General features: G+C 44.3%; 1 protein-coding gene across 4 annotated transcripts in view; it reads left to right on the forward strand.

Moving 5' to 3' along the window:
• The window catches only part of Fam114a2 (family with sequence similarity 114 member A2), a 33,804-nt gene that overhangs the window by 531 nt on the left and 12,031 nt on the right, over positions 1-21,242 (forward strand). Inside the window, exons 2-9 of one of the 4 annotated variants that reach the window (XM_032911882.1) lie at positions 4,027-4,223; positions 4,569-4,671; positions 4,964-5,056; positions 8,987-9,075; positions 11,079-11,213; positions 11,680-11,838; positions 13,173-13,296; positions 18,040-18,119. In XM_032911882.1, the coding sequence (XP_032767773.1) occupies positions 4,044-4,223; positions 4,569-4,671; positions 4,964-5,056; positions 8,987-9,075; positions 11,079-11,213; positions 11,680-11,838; positions 13,173-13,296; positions 18,040-18,119 (963 nt within the window). In that variant the 5' untranslated portion in view covers positions 4,027-4,043. The remainder of the gene's footprint in view (positions 1-4,026; positions 4,224-4,568; positions 4,672-4,963; positions 5,057-8,986; positions 9,076-11,078; positions 11,214-11,679; positions 11,839-13,172; positions 13,297-18,039; positions 18,120-21,242) is intronic. The other 3 variants (XM_032911885.1, XM_032911884.1, XM_032911886.1) reach the window with 3 other exon arrangements.

The raw sequence follows: 21,242 nt of genomic DNA on the forward strand, positions 1-21,242 counted from the left end.
ATAGTACAATTCCGTATGTCTGGTATGTGTTTAATCTTAACTTACAGGAACGGTGGAGAGGGTCATCACCACACAAACAAATCTTGTCTCCTGGCTCAGCCTAAACGCTTGGCAAGGCCTCGATGCTCATTAAAATCTTCGTTGTGCAAGTGAAGTAATAGTGATAACCAGAGTTTACTAATTGGAATGGTCTAGTTTCATAACATTTAAACGAACTTATGCAATATGTATGCTCGATTTGCCTACATCGAGCTCATCGATGGGCCGTTTATTGTAGGTTGTAACTCGGAGAAAGAAGAAAAAGGGAGTTCTAAAACAGTTTTTACACAGCTACAAGAACACCTTCTGAACTTTGTGCAAGCATGTTGGTGTCTTTTTGTTAGATCAGCCTTTGGACTGACTGGGGCAGAAATCGCCTTACATATCATCTCTGCCTCCAGAGCTGGGTACATATGCAAAAGGTTCTATTTTTCTGATCACGAATAAGTAAATGAGTTATTTTTCTGATCATGAATAAGTTATTTTCTGATCATGAATAAGTGAATGAGTTATTTTCTGATCATGAATAAGTGAATGAGTTATTTTTCTGATTTGGTTTGCATGGCAGTTGGTACTTGTATATGGGTTTTTTTCCTCCATGGGTTTTTATCCTCCATGAGTTTTTGGGACAGTTTAATATGTGGATATCATGTACCCACATAGTTTAGGCGACACGGTCTTAATCCACCTTTCTAGCCTGTGACCTTGCCTAATATGGTCATTACTCTAGGTCACTCTTCATGGGCTGCTGACCTTTCTTCTGTGTTGTTTCCATACCCTTTGTTTATAGTTACTTTCCTGTTACTGTGATAAGATACTCAGACAAAAACAAGGAAGGCGTATTCTGAGTCACAGTTCACTTGTCCACAGTGGCAGAAAGGCCACATAGGAAGTGGGTCACATTGCAGAGAGCAGGGGCTGTTTGCCATCAGCTAGCTTTCTCCTTTCTCTACCTTTGGGAATTCCAGCCTATGTACTTGTGCCACCCACAGTAGATGGGTCTTCCCGCATCTGTTAACCTCATCAAGACAATCTCCACAGATGTGCCCAGAGGACTCTCTAGTGGTTCTAGGGTTATCAGTTTGGCAACTGAGATTCACCATCACACCCTTAAATTTTTTTTTATTTCATTGGCATTTTCATTCCTTAACATCTTAAGCATCTTTAAGGTAGACATTACAGACACAGATGCGGGCAGGGTCTGATCGGATTACTATCAAAGGGTAATAGGAATTTGGAGATAGTAGAGTGTGAGAGAATACTGTTCTCATGCAAAAGGATTCAACAGCGGCCATTTGCCACCAGATAGGTCTTATCTACTCAGATGCCCCTGTGGCATTGCCTTTTACAAGGGGACCTGGAAACGTCTATTTCTTTCTATGGAAGATGAGACCTTAAATGTTAGCAACCAGTTGAAAAAGGGTTTAAACGGTGTGGACTAATTAAAAACACCTTTAGGCTTTGGTTAGCTAACAGATTTCCAGTTTGTGACCACGTCTCTAGATATACTTTAGGAATCATTCTCTGATGCTTATGCTTTATGCTGCCTTCTTTGTTCTTTACGTTTCAGGGTGTGTGTGTGTGTGTGTGTGTGTGTGTGTGTGTGTGTGTGTGCGTGCACGTTGAGACAGTCTCACTATGCAGCTCTTTCTGTCCTAAGACCCGCTGTGTAGATCATGCTGGCCTTGAAATCTCAGAGGTCTTCCTTTGCCTCCTAAGTGCTGGGACTGAAGGCCAATCAGCATGCAGTATTCTTTGCATGCGCTTCAATTATTGTGCTATACCCCGTCCGCCTTTCTTGTAAAAAAATTTTTTTTTTTTTACATTAGAAGCATGATTACTTGAGTTGGATTTATCCCTCGCTTAGTGCATACCTGAATAAAATGCTCATAAGCATACCTGGTGTGTATGTTGTATATGTGTGTGTGTGTTCATTGGTGACAGCTGGTTATTCTGAAAACTAGTATTTCTCTTAGTGGGAGTACCAGTGACATGTTGGCTTTAATTGCCAAAGAGCTGTATTCTTGGAAGGGATTGAGTTGGATAATATTGCTCTTCCAAAGCTGACCTGAGGGACCAGTGGATGTATTTAGGTGGTAGAGCTTGCTTAGCATGAATGAGGTCCTGGGTTTGATTCTGGCATAGCAGAGTAAATGAAATAAAAAAAAAAAAATGGAATTCAGATGCTTTGGTTACATCAGATGGCCCAACTATCAAAACAGCATTAGGAATATTTACAAAGAATATTAAAAAGTAGGATGCTGATCTGACATGGTTTAAACAGTCTCTGGAAAAATTGAAGTAAGAATGAATGCTTAATGATACAATTTTTGAAGGACAGTCTAGTGAAAGGAAAGATTGATAAACAGGCTTCATAAAAATGAAAACCTTCCTTGGTGAAAGACCCCATGGAAATAATAAAAAGACAGGTGTGGTGACTCATGTCTGTAATTCCAGCACTTGGAAGCCTGAGGCAGGAGGATTGCCATAAGCTAGTGGTCAGCAAAGAGGGAGATCTTATCTCAAAAGGCAAAACAGAATAAGACAATGAAGATAAGTTTTACACTGGGACGAGACTGAACCTAGAACATTAAGTGCTTTAAAAACTCAACAGAAAACAACACAGCAACCTAAGCAAAGCGTGCAAGGATGCAGCTAGCTGTTTCTCTGAAGAGACTATTCAGATGGCAGATACGCCCCTGAAAAGGTGTCAAGTGTCGTTAGTCTTGAGGAACTGAAACAGAAGCCACAGTGCACCGCCACCACATACTTAGAAAAATGGCCCAAGGTGGTGGTGGTGGGAGAACCTGACCAGAATGCAGACATTTTTGGTTATTTGTACTACTCTGGAAAAGATGACAGTTATATATAAAAATAAGCATGGGCTTACTATGACCCATATTATTAATATAGTCTTAGTCATTTATCCCAGAGAAAAAGCTTATGTTTACATAAATACCTGTACATGAACTTTGAAAGTTGTTTTAGTTTGTATAACAGCCTCATGTTGGAAACTGCAGATTACCTTGAATGGGCAAATACCTTGTGATGTATGTATGTATGTATGTATGTATGTATGTATGCATGCATGTATCTTCTATCAATCTATCTTCTATCATCTATCTCCATCCATCCACCCCCACCCACCCACCCATCCACCCATCCACAATTAAATTACTGAGAAATTGAAAGGGACTTTTGGTGCAACCATAGTAGAACAGAGGGACTTAAGCTGAATGAAAAAAGTCACTCCAAGGATAATCTGTATACTTCAATGTATATGACTTGAAAATGTCAGTGTCAGAGAACAGATCAGTGGTTGGTTGCTATAGGTTGAAAGGGATGTGGGAAGTGTCTGGCTACAGAGAGGATGGCCCAGGTATCCTTAGGATTGATTTGTGCCTTACCTGCCACTGATACTCAGTAGAATTAAGTAGTTGACCCTCTGTGTCTGGGAATCAGTATTTGTGGATTTAACTGATCACAAGGAGAAAACAGTTGGAAAAGTTTCATCTGTCCTAAACCTGTGCAGACTTGTCATTATTCCCAAGAGAGTTTTAAGTCCATTGCAAAGCGCCAAATATGGCGTTAGACATTACAAATGAAGTAGAGGTCATGAAACTGTGAGGATGCTCTCTGATGATATGCACACACTGTCCGTTTTATAGAAGGGATGTGGCCACCGAGATTTTGTTGTCTGCAGGGTTCTTGCAGCCAGTTCCCTGCAGAAACCAAGGGACGGCTGTGACTGTGGTAACGTTTTACGTAACTAATGTACACATAAAGGCGCATGTAAGAACAGTAGAGTTGGGAGGACACTGGTGAATTTCAGCCATGTCAGCTTCTGATGGGGAGGTGGGTGGAGGTATATAGATCTCTTTGTGTTGTCGTAGTAGCATATGAATCTGAAAGTCTCAAAAACACTAGGCAAATAGTTTGTACTAAAGAAACCGGCATCAGTAGATTCTTGTCGGGCTTTTGTTTTAGCAGGTGATGCTGCAGCCATGTCAGATAAGGATGCTACAGAGACTCCAGCGGTGACCGAAGCAGCCTCGATCCTTACAGATGAGAACCGAGAGCCAGTAGAGAAGCCAGAGAATAAATGTCAGCCTGCAGTGTCCACCCGGAAAAGACCAGAGACCAGGCCTTCCAGTGACCTGGAGGCCTCGGAACTTCCTGCTCAGGTTACACAGGCTGGGGCCAACGTAGCCTGTATTAAAATTTGGGGATTTAAACATACAAGTCTTAGAAGGGATGTGGGAGCAGTACTAATTTACAGTGGCGTTCCCTTCTTCTTACAGCCATAACGTGTCGCTCTCTGACGCAGCAGCACCTTTATCAGGGATTGCATTTGCTGCAGGGTATTTATGTGCTGCTGGCTTTCATCTGTCAGCCCAGCAGGATTGACACAAGTCATGGATTTGCCAACCCATGCTTCTCTCGTGATTAGATCCTTGGTCTGTGTACTGCTGAGTCTCCTCTAACTTTCTGTTTTCTTTTGTCTTGTTCCTTCTCTCACCGGGAAACAGCAGGAGACTGCTTCTAAAGATGCATCTCAGACGGGATGGGGCTACTGGGGCAGTTGGGGCAAGTCTCTACTCTCCTCAGCCTCAGCTACAGTAGCTACAGTAGGTAAGACCGTGGGTCATTTCCTTACTTTGTGCGTGCACTGGGGTTTATGCCGTGCTCTACTAGTAAGTTGAAGTCTAGGGATTCATTTAGGCCAACTTTTTAGTGATAAGTCAGTGGGATTTTTGTTTTGTTTTTGGTCTTGGTAAGGAGATGATGACAAGGATGGGTATATCATTAAAATAATGTCTTGTGACCATCATTTTAGAAATAAGCAGATTTTATTATTTTTATTTGTTTCTTCAGTTTTAGTAACAACACACAGCACATGAATGTTAATTGTTTTTCTCGTTAGGACAAGGTATTTCAAATGTCATTGAGAAGGCAGAGACTTCTCTTGGGATTCCTAGCCCCACTGAAATTTCAGCTGAAGTCAAGCAAGCAGCAGGTCAGTATACGTGCTTGGGGTTTCGGTTGGAACTGACAGTTAAGTTCATTTTTAGCACTGGCACTTGGTGATAATACTAGGGCATCTTGAGACTGTGAGGAAGAGGGTCTGGGACATCGAGCTCCAGCTGTGTCTCCCACTGCCATGCATGTGCCTCTTCACTGCACTTTCGCACGGATGAAGTGGCTCAGAGGCTGGTGAACACTCGGCAGCAAGGCCTCGAGCATGGCCTGCGAGAAGGGCTCGCCGTTGTGCCTGTCATAGTTAGGTTTCCCATCAGTAGAGTTAGCCCAGTCTGAGTGTGTCGTGGCTGGACAGAGCGATCGTGGTGTGCTAGCTGGTTTGTTTTCATTTGGGTTTTGTATGAAGATGAAGTTCTGTTCTGGTTTGTCTGGATCAGAGGGAAACCTACAGTCACTCATACCCAAAGGACACAGTTACCACTAGGGACCAGGAGAGTTTTAAGGCCAGGCTTACTTTTCTATCCCTCGGGGCCATACTATTTCTCACTGTTATTTTCTTTCTTTGTTTAAAAAAATATGTATTTATTTTATATATGTAAATGCATTGTTACTGTCTTCAGACACATCAGAAGAGGGCATCAGATCTCATTACAGATGGTTGTGAGCCACCATGTGGTTGCTGGGAATTGAACTCAGGACCTCTGGAAGAGCAGCCAGGGCTCTTAACCACTGAGCCATCTCTCCAGCCCATTCTTTGCTTCTTTCTCTCATCTTCCCATGAAGCCGCCTGGCTCCCTTTTGGTCCTCCAGCTCCACCTTGATAGAGCGCTGGCACACATGACATCAGAAACTATCTGACTCCAGTTGTTCCCACCTATGAATTCCTTGGAGTGAGAAGTAGATTGGCATAGTTAGGTCACTTGACTGCAGTGTAGATACAGCCAAGAACAAGCTCACATTACACAGATATGGCCCCACAGGCTATGTGTGTGAATTTGAGGCACTGTTCATATTGACAACCTTTCCTCTCCTCCCCTCCTCTTCCTATCTGTCTTCTCTTCTCCTCTTCCCCTTCCCTATTCTCTCCCCAGCCCCTTTCCTTTTGCCTTCTTACCCTGGTTGGCTTTGAAGTTACGCAGTCCTCTTGCCTTAGTCCTTCTGGTGCTGGGATCACAGCTCAGAGCTTACACCTGGCTTTCCTTATGCTTTCTACAGCTCCTCACATGATACTGTAACTGAATGTGCTCAAGGCCAGGAATGAAGTAGAAAGGAAGTGACTTTCCCCTACCATCTCTCCCTGGGAAGAGAGTCCAGTTTCTTCTTCAGCAGTTCCTAGAATAATTCTCAAATAGCATTGGTTAAGAATGGGGTCTAGGGGCTACAGAGGTGACTCAACCCCAAGAGTTTTTCCTCTCTCTCCTGAGGACTGAAGTTTGGTTTCCAGCACTTGTATTAGTCAGCTCAGCTGTAATTTCAACTCCAGGGGATCTGATCCCTTCTTCTGGATTTCAGAGCACCTGCACACACATAGCATCTACTCACACAGACTCACACATAAGTAAAAATACATCTAAAAAAAATTGGGTCTTATGCTGGTGCTGTAGTGGCCATAAGTATAAGTAAGAGAAGCCTGGGTTTGGGAGTTAGAAGTGGCATTAGATGTAAACTGTGTCATCTTCATACTGGAGGCTATCGACTACCCAGGGCCATGGGCCAAGACATGCATTGAAAAACTGAAGTCCTTCATGGTGAGCTCCCTGGTGGAATAGCCATAGAGTTAATTAATGTCTTACAAGTGAAAGTGTTATAGCGAGTGTGAAAATGTGAGGACAGGAGTGTTTGTGGGTGCTGGTTCTTTTTATGTCTCTGAAGATGAGGATGGAGAGTAGGGCTCAGACTCAAGGCGTGACAGTAATTCTACTCAGTGGAAGTCCATGGGCTTAGATTGTAGTTCAGTAAGAATGATAGAACTTTGCCTAATTAGAATAGACTACTTTTAGTAAGAAGTCCTTTCCAACCAGGCTGGCCTCGAACTCAAGAGTCTGCCTGCCTCTGCCTCCTGAGTGCTGGGATTGAAGGCTTGTGCCACCATCTCCAGGCTGCTTTGGTTATCTTTTGGGGCTCTGTGTTTCTTTAGAGGACCACCTCATCTTTGCTTTCCTTTCGTTTGCAGGTAGTTATGGAGTGTGTGGCTTAAATGAATCATTTAATGTTTCTAAGCAGTTATTCCAGCAGTCAGGAAATGGAGGCAGGAGGATAGAGAACCTGAGACCTATCTCAAAGCAAAACCAAAAATGTTAGTGTGCTTGCTCAGGCTGACTCTGGAGTAGCCTTTACTCAAAGGGTTTGCTTAAGGCTTGGCTCTCCTGTGGGCTCCATCCATTTCCCAGGTACTTAATGAGTCCACTCGGTAGGGTGGAAGCCAGGCGTCTTAGCCTAGTGCGAACTCTGAAGGTTGTTTAGCTCACTGCTCCAAGGCAGTATCTTTCCCAGCCTGTGGAGTCTCCTTGTGTCTGTGTACTGAATTCCCTGCAGAGCAGCAGTCATAGAGAGGCACTCAGCGCGTGTGTTTCTGTAGAACCTTAGAATTCTGGGGTGACAGAGTCCCCTCAGCTCCTACTGTCTCTCATCTCTGCTTTTCCCTCCCTGTAGTTAGAAAGTTCTTCTGAATAGCAAGCCAATTCAGTCCCAGGAGTCATTTTGTTTCTCCTTTCTGTTGGATCAAAATCTCCTTGTCTGACTCTGAAAGTCATCTCTTCCCTCTCGTCTAGTTTTATAGCTGTCATAGTAGGAGGGCGAGTCCAAGAGCAGTTAGTACATTGTAACTGGAAACAGAAGCCGTCCTCTAAGAGAGCATCTCAGACTGGGCACTCAGATTATGTGGCCGCTCAGTCTGAACTGTGTGCGTGCTACAGCATGAGTCCTCGACCCCAGAACCCGTGTGAGAAGAGCTGTAAAACTACTGTTCGAAAGGGACAGAGAAGACGCTGTATGGGGCTCGATGGCCACCTAGCCTAGCTTAATCAGTGAGCCTCAGGTCCCAGTGAGAGAGACTTTCAGAAAACAGGCTTTCCTAAAGACCGCTGGCTTCCACATACACACACATACATGACTTACATGTGTGCTACACACATGAACACATTTTCATAACGCCTTTGCCCCAAAGTTGACTTCCTACAGGGTTAAGTTAATAAGATGGAGTAGATTGTTTGTGGGACATGGACACCTTTGCGATGCGGGTCTGTTTGATGACAACTAATGGGCACCACTTTCTACGGCAGTGACCTGCGGTTCACTGTTAGCTGTGCAGTTTATATTTGGATGTTTGCAGAGGTACTTATGTTTATGCGGCATAATCAATAGAACGCCGTGATCTGTACTCCGCTGGATCTCATTGGATTATAAGAATGTTTTAATGACCAAAAAGGTTCATGTAACTTTTATCCCTGGTCAGTCACTTGCCTATTTTCTATAGTTTCCCCTTACCTAGAAGTTTGTGTCTATGAGATCATTCATTATACAGTCTGATTTCATATCAGTCTTTAGTTTGTTTGAGACAAACTTTTTTATTATTGAAATGAAGTGAATGAAAAAAAAACCTGTCTACCTTATCTTTCATTGTAGCATAATAAATGATTTAAAATAAATACAGAAAGGCCTGAGGCCTTGTGTAGAGAAACAGTGTCTAATTTTTTTTTTAAGATTTTATTTTATGTATATGAATACGTGGTCACACAGAAGAGGACTCAAATATACCAGAAGAGGGCACAAAGATCCCATTACAGATGGTTGTGAGCCAGCATGTGGTTGCTGGGAATTGAACTGAGAAACTCTGGAAGAGCAGTCAGTGCTCTTAACCACTGAGCCATCTCTCCAGCCCCAGTGTCTAATTTTTAAAAACCACATATTTGTTGTTAAAGCCATGAATGATCCTTTCTTTCATGTTAATATACCTTCTCTGTTTTAGGAGAAACAAGTGCCGCTGAGAATGGAAGCTTACTAGTGTCTGGGCCATTCGGGATGCTCTCGACCATCTCAACAGCTGTGCAGAGCACGGTAAGAAAAGGTGCAGGGGCCTGTGCTGTCATGATGGGCTGTCCTTGAGACAAGTGGATTGTGAACTGTAGATTATCTTAGGGACTAGCAAGTCTTAGCTTTGTGTCCTTAGGAAGTGTTTCTGCTTTACAAAGTTATTTCTCGGGGCTGGAGAGATGGCTCAGCAGTTAAGAGTACTGACTGCTCTTCCAAAGGTCCTGAGTTCAATTCCCAGCAACCACATAGTGACTCACAACCATCTGTCATGGGATCTGATTCCCTCTTCTTGTGTTCTTGAAAACAGAACACTCACATACACAAAATAAATCTTTAAAAAGTTATTTCTCTTATATCTTCATCTTTTAAGTAGAAGGGACATGTGATCTTTTTAAATGAACACTTGCTAAATTTTAGATGATGAGAATGTTTGAAAAACGATAGGGCTCTTAAAGTCTTTCCTACATGAGGGAAGGTGGCTAGTATTTTTAGTTTGGTTTTTTTACTTTAAACTTTTTTGGTTTGAGACAGGATCTTTAACTTTTTAAATATGGCATGCAATATAGAATGTGATGCCATATGTGTTTAGTTGAATTTTCATAGCATTCTAATTTTCAACCACGGTAAGAAACCTGTGGGTCCATTGCTTTCCCATCTTGAGGCTTGTGTTCTTTCCCCAGCTCAGCTAGCCACCACTGGGACTTGTTCTCTCCTGAGTGAGTTTGGACCTGCTCTTCAGCTTTGTATAAACGGAGCCGTAGATGTCCATCCAGTCTTCACATATCATGTCTGGATGTGTCCATGTTGCAGCTTTGCTGTATTCTTAGTGTGACTTGGTCACCTTGACCCCACAGTTAGTAAATACCAATTCCGTTTCCAGTATAATCTCTTACAGAGTGTTGCATTGCACACTCTCAGCATGCCCTCTAGCCCATCTCTATGCATTTCCTGGGTATTTGTTGGCCCAGGGAGCCGCACTATTAGGAGGTGTGGCCTTGTTGGAGGAGGTGTGGCCTTGTTGGAGGAGGTGTGGCCTTGTTGGAGGAGGTGTGGCCTTGTTGGAGGAGGTGTGGCCTTGTTGGAGGAGGTGTGGCCTTGTTGGAGGAGGTGTGGCCTTGTTGGAGGAGGTGTGGCCTTGTTGGAGGAGGTGTGGCCTTGTTGGAGGAGGTGTGGCCTTGTTGGAGGAGGTGTGGCCTTGTTGGAGGAGGTGTGGCCTTGTTGGAGGAGGTGTGGCCTTGTTGGAGGAGGTGTGGCCTTGTTGGAGGAGGTGTGGCCTTGTTGGAGGAGGTGTGGCCTTGTTGGAGGAGGTGTGTCATTGTAGGCTTTGAGACCTTTTTCCTATCCACATGGGAGACAGTCTTCTCTTTGCTGCCTTCTGATTGAGATGTAGAACTCTCAGCTCCTTCTCAAGCGCCCTGCCTTTCTGGATGCTGCCATGCCTCCTGCTTTGATGATAATGGAAGGAATCTCAGAACCTATAAGCCAGCCCCAATTAAATGTTGTCCTCTATAACAGTTGCCTTGGTCATGGTGTCTGCTTACAGCAATGGAAACCCTAATTAAGACTCTGGGTAAGGCAGCTGCAGCAGGTACTGACTCTCAGGTTCCTGAACGGTTCTTTTTGTGTGCATTTGGGTGAGCAGCGTGTACTTGCTTTAGCCGCTCTTTAGGCTGCTTAGTGCTTGGTATTGTTGGGTGCTGCTTCTTCTTCTTTCCTCCTGGTGCTGGGATTGAGTTTAAGGCCTCACAAATGCCAGACAAATGCACTGCCACTAAACTGGTAATACATCCCCAGCTGCCTTTTACCTTTATTTTGAGGAGGGTTCTTACCGTTTGCCCAAACAGGCCTGAAGTTTACTGGATATGCTTTTGCTGTACCTGGATGTTCTCCTCCCTCAGCTTCCCGAGTAGTTGGGACTGCAGGCCTGTATCAGCAGCCCCATACTCTATAGCCATTCCTAAACCGTCAATTAGTTGTAATGGAATTTTGCAGAAATTTGTTTTAATGGAATTTTTTGGCTTTCTTAGGGCAAAAGCGTTATCAGTGGAGGTTTGGATGCCTTGGAATTCATTGGGAAGAAGACAATGGATGTCATAGCAGAAGGGGATCCTGGATTTAAAAGAACCAAGGGCCTGATGATCCGGAATTCTACACTGTCACAGGTTCTGTTTCCTTCACCTGTGCACTCCCTGTTTGTGTTTTGATTTGATTTTGCTGATGTTCACTTGGAAACCTTGTTAGTGTTATTTTCTTTGGGATCCTTTGGGGTTGTGGGATGGGTAGCGAGCTCCAGTGCATAGAGGAGTTCTAGCTGTTCCTGCGTTTCCCTTTTGAGCAGCCTTCTGTCAGCAGAGAAATGCTAAGCCCTGCCAGAGCTGTTAGATTAGTGTTTAAACCCCCTGCAGAACAGCACCTGGGGTCTTGGATGTTATTTACACTGTCTAGCATCAGATGCTGTGGGATAACTTATTCCCGCTGTCCCAAGCTTCTTGGATTTTGCCTGTGATGCCAGGATTGACGGGGCTGTGCTCTGAATGGAGCCTGAGCAGCTGTGCTCCCTTCTGCTCTGTTAACGCACTCTTGAGCTCTCATTACTTGGTGCAGTACAACGCTTCAATCTCTTTTTAGGTTTTACGAGAGGCAAAGGATAAAGAAGAGCAGTGGCCTTCCAATGAAGTAACCATGGAAACAGACAAGAAAACTCATTATGGGCTACTCTTTGATGAGTTTCAAGGTCTTTCACATCTAGAAGCTCTGGAGATGCTTTCCCGAGAAAGTGAAATAAAGGTACTCCAACCCCACACCCCTCCTGAAGCAGTCTTTGTACAAAAGGGATGCTGCAGCTGCTCCTCTGTTGTGCACTTGGAAGGTGAGGTGGTTTTGGTGGAGGCTTGAGAGTTTGGAAGTGCCCTACACAGCAAGCACAAACCAGCCTGTGAGCTAAGTGATGGGAGGGATCAAGAGTGGTTGTCCTAATTACACAGGAAGGGCGGGTTTAAATAAGAACTTTTAACACCCTTGTCACTTTCCATTGTCTGTCTGTCTGTCTGTCTGCCTGCCTTTATTTATTTATTTTATTTATTTTCTGAGGTCTTTTTGGCTTTAGCTGCCAAAACCCTTACTGACAAGTTGCCAATTTGCATAGAGTTAGCTGTTGGCTTTTAGTTGGCTCAGGGCTTTTTGTTGTTGTTTGTTTGTTTTTTTCGTGTTAAGATTTGTTTTATGTTGAGACAGGACCTCACTATGTAGCCCTAACTGGCCTGGAACTTGCTGTGTAGACTAGGCTGGCTTCAGATTTTCTGAGACCTGCTGTCTGTCTCCTGAGTGGTGGGGTTAAGGGTAAACATCATCATACCTGGTTAAGGATTTTTATTTTTTGGTATTTGTGTGTGTATGCCCTATGCTGCAGGTATCCATAGAGGCCGGGAGAGGATACCAGAGGTTTTAGGTGGTACTGAGCAGCTTGGTGTGGGTGCCAAGATCTGAACTCAGGTCATCTGGAAGAGGAGCAAGCACTCTTAGCTTCTGAGCCGTCCCTGCAGCCCAGTTCAAGACCATTTCATTTCCTTTTATTTCTAAGCTGCTGTTAAGCACTAATAGTTTTCAGATATCTGTTATACTAGAAAGTCCAGATTCTCTAAACCTTTCTGTAGAAATTAGATTTTCGAATTAATTTTTTAAATATTATTCTTATTTTATGTGCTTTGTTGTTTTGCTTGCATGTATTTTTGGGTGAGGGTATCAGATCCTTTGGGACCGGAGTTACAGACAGTTGTGAACTGCCCTGTGGGTGCTAGGAATTGAACTCAGATCCTCTGGAGGAGCAGCTGGTGCTCTTAACCTCTGAGCCATCTCTCCAGCTCTGAAGTTAAAAATTTTTAAGGAATGGAGTTAGCCATGGTGGTACAAGCCTATAATCCCAGTTCTCAGGAGGCTGAGAAAGGAGAGTTGAGAGTTCAAGACTAGTCTGGGCTATATAGTGTGATGCTGCTTCCTCTTCCCTACCCAGAAATACTTGTGCTGACTGGTTAGTTTATAATTCATATTTTATTTGACCTGTGGACTCTTCTGTATTTGAGCTTTTTTTTCCTACAAATTTTAATTGTCTCATATCCATTTAGGTGAAATCTATCCTTAGTTCTCTGAGTGGAGAAGAACTACAGACAACTAGACTTGAGCTAGAGCAGCTCAAAGAAGCCTTTTCCCTAGCAGAGTTCTGTGAGGAAGAGGAGGAGGAGAGACAAGGTAATGCAGGGTTCTGCAGCCAGTGGGCAACCCCTGTGCACTCTGTCACAGGCTTGCCATGCTTTCTTTCCTCACACCCTTGCCTGCAGGGCCCTGCCACTTTCCTAAGTGTAACCTGCAGGTGTCTCTGCGTATTGTTTCCGTAGGAGAGCCACTGTGTTCGCTTCTGTCCTGTTTGTCTGGTGCTCACTGTCAGCCTTTGTAGTTAGACGCTTCATCTGTGCCTTTCCTGCTTCTGTAATCCCTGGTCCCATCTTGAAGCATGAAAGGTTGTTATCCAGAAGGTGGTGATCCTTTGTCTTTTTCCTGTTTACAATGTCTGTATATTTTTAGAAAGTGTAAATGTTGAAACCATCCAGTTCTGCAAAATTGTCAGGAAATATGGTTTATGGGTATCGTGTGTTATAATATGGGTACATTGTAGTTCAGGTCATTGCAACTATCCTTTAAGAAATAACCATCTTGGTTTTTTCTATAGTACTAAAAATTATTCAGTGGGGCTAGTGAGATGGCTCAGTGGGTGGAATGCTTGCCATGTGTAGGGACTGAGTTTGAGTCTCCAAGAACTCAGGTGAAAGCTGAGCATGGGTTGTGAAGAGACACCATGACAAAGGCAACTCTTATAAAAGAAAGTGTTTAACGGGGCTGGCTTACAGCTTTAGAGGATTAGACTGTTGTCATCACGGGGGGGAAGCATGGCAGCATCCAGGCAGACACGGTGCTGGAGGAGCCGAGGATTCTATGTCTTGATCCACAGGCAGCAGAAGGACACTGTGTGTCACACTGGCCATAGCTTGCACATATGAGACCTTAAAGCCTGCCTCCAGTGGCACACTTCCTCCAAGTGTATCACACCTCCTAACAGTGCCTCTCCATGGGCCATGCATTCAAACACATGAGTCTCTGGGGTGGGGGCATTCATATTTAAACCACCACTGTGTGCACAGTGTGCTAGAGGGCTTCTGTGATCCCTGCACCCTCAGGGAGATGGGAAGTGGAGACTGGAGAATTCCCAGAAGCTTGCAGACCAGTTAGCCTAGTCTACTGCAGTGGGCAACAAGGACACTGAGACAAAGGCAAGGACTCTCACCCAGGTCATCCTCTGACTTCTACACATGTGTGTCCCTGGTCTCTTCTTTCTTCCTCTCTTCCCCTCCCCTCCTCCCCCTCCTTCCTCTTTGGCTGGCATGCTTGTGCCCACACACGTGCACACACACAAGATTATTAAAGGGTAAATTATTATTATCTGAAAAGTCATTAAAATGCATCTTGCCTTTGCAATAATGCATCCCTGCATGGTTGGATGTTGTCCACCTTTAAGCTTGTCCTGTCTTAACAGGCTAAGTGTAAAAACTGCATAAGAGAATCTTTCATTAAGCTAGCTATTAGACATGTCACAAAGATATAAAACAATGACATTGTTTTCAATGATTTTTCTTTTTGTGGGAGATATATTTTTTCCTTGAAATTATGTTTTATTGGGGTTGGCAGTGTACTTCAGTGGGTAGAGTGCACGTGTGAACCTCTGGGTTCAGTTCCCACAATCACATACACTTGGGAGGTGGAGGCAAGATCTTCTGGTCATTAGCCCTGTTTCAAAAAAAGCTTGTTTTATTAAGAAGTGGTGGGGTTGTTACCACTTTGTGTGTGTGTGTGTGTGTGTGTGTGTGTGTGTGTGTGTGTTGGCTGGTTCATGCCCATGTGCATGCCCTAGCTGAGGCCAGAGGATGGTGATGGGTGTCTTCCTCTACTGTTTTCCATCTCATGGGTTTTAGACACGGTCTCCAGACTCCCGTAGGCTGGCCGGCCAGTGAGCTTCCAGTGTCCTTCTGGCCCTGCGTCCAGCATTGGTATTACAGACACGAGCTGTCGTGCCTGGCTCTTTATGTGAGCGCTGCAGTTCTGAACACAAGTTATCATCCTTGCACAGCAAGCGCTTTACCCGAGAAGCCCCCTTTCCACCCTGGGTTTATTATTATCTGTTTTTCTTTTCTTTTTAAAATTGAAAATAGATTCTTTTCTTATACACTATATCCTGATTACAGTGCATTTATTATTGTTAATGAATAATACTTTAGACATTTAATTTTAAACATGTTTAACTTGCATTTAAAATAAAAGCTTCTGGGAGGCCACAGAGTTTTATGGTCTGAGAATTTCTAGGTGAATTATGCCAACCGGCAATGCTTTAGAAGCCTCTGTGATTGCTTTTCAGAGCGGTGTGTTCTTGTCCTTCTGCGGGGTTATCTCTTACTTCTGTCGAGTGTGGGAAGCTTACCTGAGACAGCGCTCAGTCTCACTTGATTTCTTCATTTCCAGTCTGCTGTGAGTGGAAAGCCAAATAACTTAATTTACGAGAGGAAAGCAAAGGTCCCCTGGGACAGGGTCTGAGGGCTTCTGTGAGGAAGAGCAGATCTGACTGAGCATTGGTAAGACAAGGTGCTTTCTATGAGAGAAGAGCAGAGGCCAAGCTGACTTCATCTGTAATGCCTCACTAGTGACAGTTTGTGTGAAGGCTCAGCTTGTGTTCAGAAATGGTCGTGAATATACTTTTTAAAAACTGTCTGGAGATCCGGAGACACGAGTTTAGTGCCCTGCCTGATACGGTTTGAAGTTAGACTTGGGTTCCGTGGAGTCTTGCCTTTCACAAAGCTGTCCGACCTCTAGAAGAGGTTCCTCACAGAGCCTTTGTTTCATCTTGGTAGAAGATGGTTTACTTCCTCTGGTGGTGGTATGAGGAGAAGGTTAAATATACTTATAGTTGGGCATGTCTAACAAGTGCTCACTGTCACTGTCACTCTTAGAAATATAAACAAACAGCTAAAAACCTGCATCTGAAAAGCCTCGGCAGGAAACCAGTACAACGGCCTTGGTTTTGTGAGAGGCAGGTTCTTCCACTGTTCCTCAGCAGGGCAAGGTAGAGCGATGGTGCCTGCTCGTTTGTCAGCCTAGTTTAGGTCATTTGTACATGGTGAGGTTAATGTCTTCAATTTAGTCAACAGCTGGGCTTTGCACAGTAATTAGAAACTGGTATGTATGTATGTATGTATGTATGTATGTATGTATGTATGTATGTATTTATTTTACTGTTCTGAGGGCTTCAAGTTTTCTGAACAGACGGAACAGTCTGTGATATTCATTCTTTGCAAGGACGAAGACTTTGAAAACATGGTGACGGCTTCAGCACAGTCCTCCTGACTGCCCTGCCCCAGCTCTCCTCTGTGACTCTTTTGCCTGCTCTGTCTCTGATTTGGTGGAAAATGCTTCAGTGACTTGGTAGTTAATTGTATGTCACTGATGCTGTTAAGACAGAAACTCGGGAATAGCAGGAGGAGACAGTGCAGAGCTCAGCTCTGATGTCTTCATTCCCATGAGCCCCTGCATTTTCTAGACTTCGTTTCCGAGCCCTCTACCCTCAGCCCCCTCCCCTTAAATGGTAGTATTGTTTCCTTTCCACCCGTGCATCTCGACAGGCACTCACCATTGAGCCTCATGCTCAGCAGCTACTTCTGTTCTAATGCAGCAGCTGTTTGTATAGTCAGTTCTGTATGGCAGAACGTGGTAGATTTGCCAAATATGTTTCTCATCATTATGTTTGATAGTAATAGATTTTTGGTCACTCAGACATAATATATTTGAATGCTTATAAATTTAATTTATACACTACCATAATGTTCTGTTACTAACAACCTAAAGTGTGAGTCAGGGTAGAATCGTTAGGTGCGGTAAACATAGATTCCTGTTCTTTCCTCTGGGCCATTGGTTAGTTTGTGAATCCTTGGCAGAGCCCTCCCTTACACCCGGTCACACCTAGTTGGGGAAAGCAAATGACTGTGGAGGTCAGGTTTTGTGTCCTTTCACGGTAGGTTGTGACTGGGAGTTGTTTACTGGAATTCTGTGAGTGAAGACTGTATCAGTGAGAACGGCTTTTCCCGACTCCCCAAAATTTGGGATTTTCCCAAATCCCACACTGGGGATCAGTAAATCACTTTTTTTCTCTGCCTTAACTAGCGAGAGAGAGCAAAAGTACAGTTGGAGGAAAAGAGACAAGATGGCTCCCTAGAATTCTTGGGGCTGTTTCTGGGGAAGTAGTAGGCATAGAAGGGAACTGATTTGCTCTTATGTAATATGGACTTATGATTAAGAAATACTCTTATAGATGTTCACGCTCAAAGATTTTTGTGGTTTAAGATTTATCTTTTGTACCACTCAGCCAGGGCCAGTGGCAGGATTTAGATGAGAAAGAGGAAGGCATTGTCATTTGTTTTGATGTCTGGTTTGCTGTGATCACAGCCCCTATTTGCTTGCATGTTTTGTGTGTAATAAACACCAGGACCAGAAGCAACTCGGGGAGGAAAGGGTGATTTTGCTTAACACTTTTAGGTACCAGTTCGGTGCTGAGGGAACTAGGATGAGAACTCAAACATGGCAGAAACCTAGAGGTAGCAGCTGATGCAGAGGCCATGGAGGAATGCTGCCTACAGGCTTGCTCCTCATGGCTTGCTCAGCCTGATTTCTTATAGAACCCAGGACCACCAGCCCAGGGCTTGGTTGGTACTGCCCACAGTTGGCTGGGCCCTTTTCAATCACTGATTGCTTGCAGTCTGATCGTATGGAAACATTTTCTCAGTTGAGGTTCCCTTCTGTCAGATGACTCAGCTTGGAACAAGTTGACTTAAACCTAGGCAGCACACCATTCTTGACAGTGTTTCTTGAATGTTTTATGTGGCTCTTGGTTCTCAGGGGATGAAGATTTTACCAAGGAGATAACAGAACTGATTGCTCAGCTTCATGTCTCTTCCCGACCAGAGAAACTTGCCAGGGTAAGTTACTCCATTTTGGGGATTTTCATTATTTTGTTTGTAATATTTTAATGGATAGTCAGGTATGGTGGCACCACTTAGGAGCTTGAGGCAGGGGCACTGCAAGTTCAAAGCCAAGTTGGGCTATATATAGCAAGAGCTTGTCTCAACCTCCCTGCAACACATATGTAAAACAAGCATAAGATTATACTTTTCCGGCCAATGGGATCACCAGCATGGAGGAAGTATTCCTGATAGTTCTACAAAAGGATTCCACACATTTCCCTGCCTCCCATTCTCTAGGTCAGTGTGCAGAGCCTATGCCTGTTTTCCCAGTATGTGTCCCATCCTGACCTGTTTTTTGTAATACTTTGTTTGAATGCTTCATTGAGGCTGTTGAGTCGATCACTTAAAATTGGCACTTATGGGATCAGAGGTGCAATGAGTAAGGTCTCTGATCAAAGATGATGAGGACGGGGCTGGGGTTAGACATTGCTGTGCCAGACAGTGACTGACGGTGACTCTGCTAGTGACCATTTAGAATTCAGGAATGAGAGCGTCCCATGGCTGAGCCATGGTGGTGACGCTAAGATAGCATGTATTTGGGATAGAGTCTTGTCAGAGCTCAGAGAAGGGCCGTCGGGTGTGTTCCACTGTCTGCTCAGGAGGTACTGTTTGTTGTCCTGTGCTGCTCCTCCTTCTGTATCCTTTTCTGACTGAACAGTTCCGGCAGCCATTAGCAGCAGCCATGCATTGTTGTCTGGCCGTGAGAGCTGCTGGCTGTGTGGAGTCAGCACAGCCATCTTTCCTCCCTTTCAAGCAGGCAAGGAGTGAGAGACACTGGCCTGGGCAGATGGTGCATTCCCTAGTGAAGCCTTGTAGGCTGTGCTCAGCATCTACCTCAAGGACTCAACCTTCTGACAATTTTAAATCCCTGTGACTGAAATTCCTGACACCAGCAGCTCAAGGGAGGAAAGTCATACTTTAGCTTATATTTTCAGAGGATTTTAGTTTACCATAGTGGGGAAGGCATGGCAGTTTAGCCCTGACTGGAAAGTTCGAGGAGTGTGAGGTTGTGACTGTTCCCATAGCAGTAGAGGATAGCCTGGGCCATACCCTTCAGAGTCTTGTCCCAGGGACCTTGTAGGCCCTACCTCTGAAAGGTTTCACAAGCAGCCATCACAGTGCCACCAGCTGGCGACTGTGTTCCACATATGAGCCCTGTTTCATATTCAGAGCATGACATTGCTTATAGCATTTTGGAAACAACATCAAACTGAGAAAAATGTTGTAAAAACCATACAAGCAGCCCCCGATGCTAGTGCTGGCACGCTACTTCTACTGTTCAACCACACGCACCGCACCTCTGCTTTCTCTGTATTCACATCAACCTCACTGTTTGAGAATAAGTAGGAAGATATGGCTATCCCTTTGCATAAATCATAGTGCAGTTGTCACTTCAGCATGTCTAACATTAATAGTTTCAGAGGCTCAGTCCATTATTGTCATGGCAGGGAGCACGGTGGCACACACTTAGTGCTGGAGCAGTAGCTGAGAGCTACATCCTGATCAGCTTCCAGCAGCAGAGAGAGAGAGAGGCCTGGCACATTTGCACAGGCTTTTGAAACCTCACAACCTCCTAACTTTCTAATCCAAACAGTGCCCTTCTCTGAGGGTAAGCATTCAGACGCATGAGCCCGTGGGAGCCGTGTTATTCAGACCCCCCCCCCCCCCCCCCTGCAGCCAGATTGAACTAGTTTTACTTGTCTGGTTTGGAGTCCTTTAATATGTGGTAGTCCCTCAGCCTTGTCTTTAGTGATGTGTATCTTTTTGAAACACACAACTCTCTCCTCCCCATTCTAAAAGTAGAGCATTCCCTGTCTGCTACCTGTACCGGGGTTTGTCTAAGGTTTTCTCTCTTTTATTAGGCATACATTCCTAGGGCCAAAATCCTGTGTGATACTTGTCACATCTGCAGGTGTGAGATGTTTGTCTGGTTCTGACTGGTGATGTGTCGTATGATTCTCTGTGGAGTTAACGATTTATTTCCCCTTGCTGCTATGAAGAGACTGGTAAAGATTCTAGACAGTCTTCTTACCCCTACTCCTCATATTTTTCTTCCTTTTGTTGTTTTCTTTGTATGTCTGGTGCTGGGGACTCTTCCTTAAATTTAGCGGCTGTTATGATTCTTTTGAGACATGAAGCCTAGGTTGGCCTTGAACTCACCGTGTAGCTGAGGAAGCCTTTGACCCCTGATCTTCCCAGTGCTGGGAAAGGGGCATGCTGCTGTCCCTGGTCTGTGCAGGGCTAAGGATGGAGCCCAGGGCCTCCTGCATACCAGGCACTCCTCCTACAAACTCAGCTCTATTTCCAGCCCTTGTGCTCTTGACTCACATACACTGGTCCTTAGGGTGAGAATGTCTTCTACCTTGCTTATGTGCTTATATTCTATATTCTGGTCTTGATAAATCTCAGTTTGCTTAGTATACTGTGAATATCCTGGGTCCGCACCTTGGTATAAGTCACTGTTTGTTTTTGTGTGTGTTACATGTACATGTGCTATGTGCCTGTGCCCGTGGAGCCATAGGTTGAAGTCAGTTGTCTTCCTCAGTCTTTCTCTGTTTATTTTTTGAGATAAGGTCTTTCACTGGACCTGAGGCTTACTGATCTGGCTAGCCTAGCTGGATACTAAGCACCAGGGAGATCCTCTAGTCTCTGACTCACTAATGCTGGGATTATAGGCATGAATCACTGTGGCTGGCTTTTGGCCAATTTAATCATCTCTCTATCCCCTTCTGTTTGCTTTTTCTTTTTCTTTTCTCTCTCTCTTTTTTTTTTTTTGGAAACAGGTTGATATTTAAATGGTGTGAAGGTTTTCTTTTTCAGTATTAGATTAGATTGTTCTTGCAGGTTCTTTGGGAGAAGAACTATTCTGAAGAGGACAGAACCCTGAAACAAATGAATGCCAGGTTTTCTCCAGCTCATGTTGTACCTTGGTTACAGGAATACTCAGGACACTTAAAGGCTCAAGTCCAGTGCCATATCTGCAGTCTGCAGTCTAGTTGGAATGCCCAGGGTCATGTGTGGTCTCTGTTGCCTGGCTCAACTTTTTTTTTGAAAGTTTAATTAATTTAATTAATTTTT

The sequence above is a fragment of the Rattus rattus genome, chromosome 9 (genome assembly GCF_011064425.1).
Source record: "Rattus rattus isolate New Zealand chromosome 9, Rrattus_CSIRO_v1, whole genome shotgun sequence".
In the NCBI taxonomy this organism is placed as follows: Eukaryota; Metazoa; Chordata; class Mammalia; order Rodentia; family Muridae; genus Rattus; species Rattus rattus.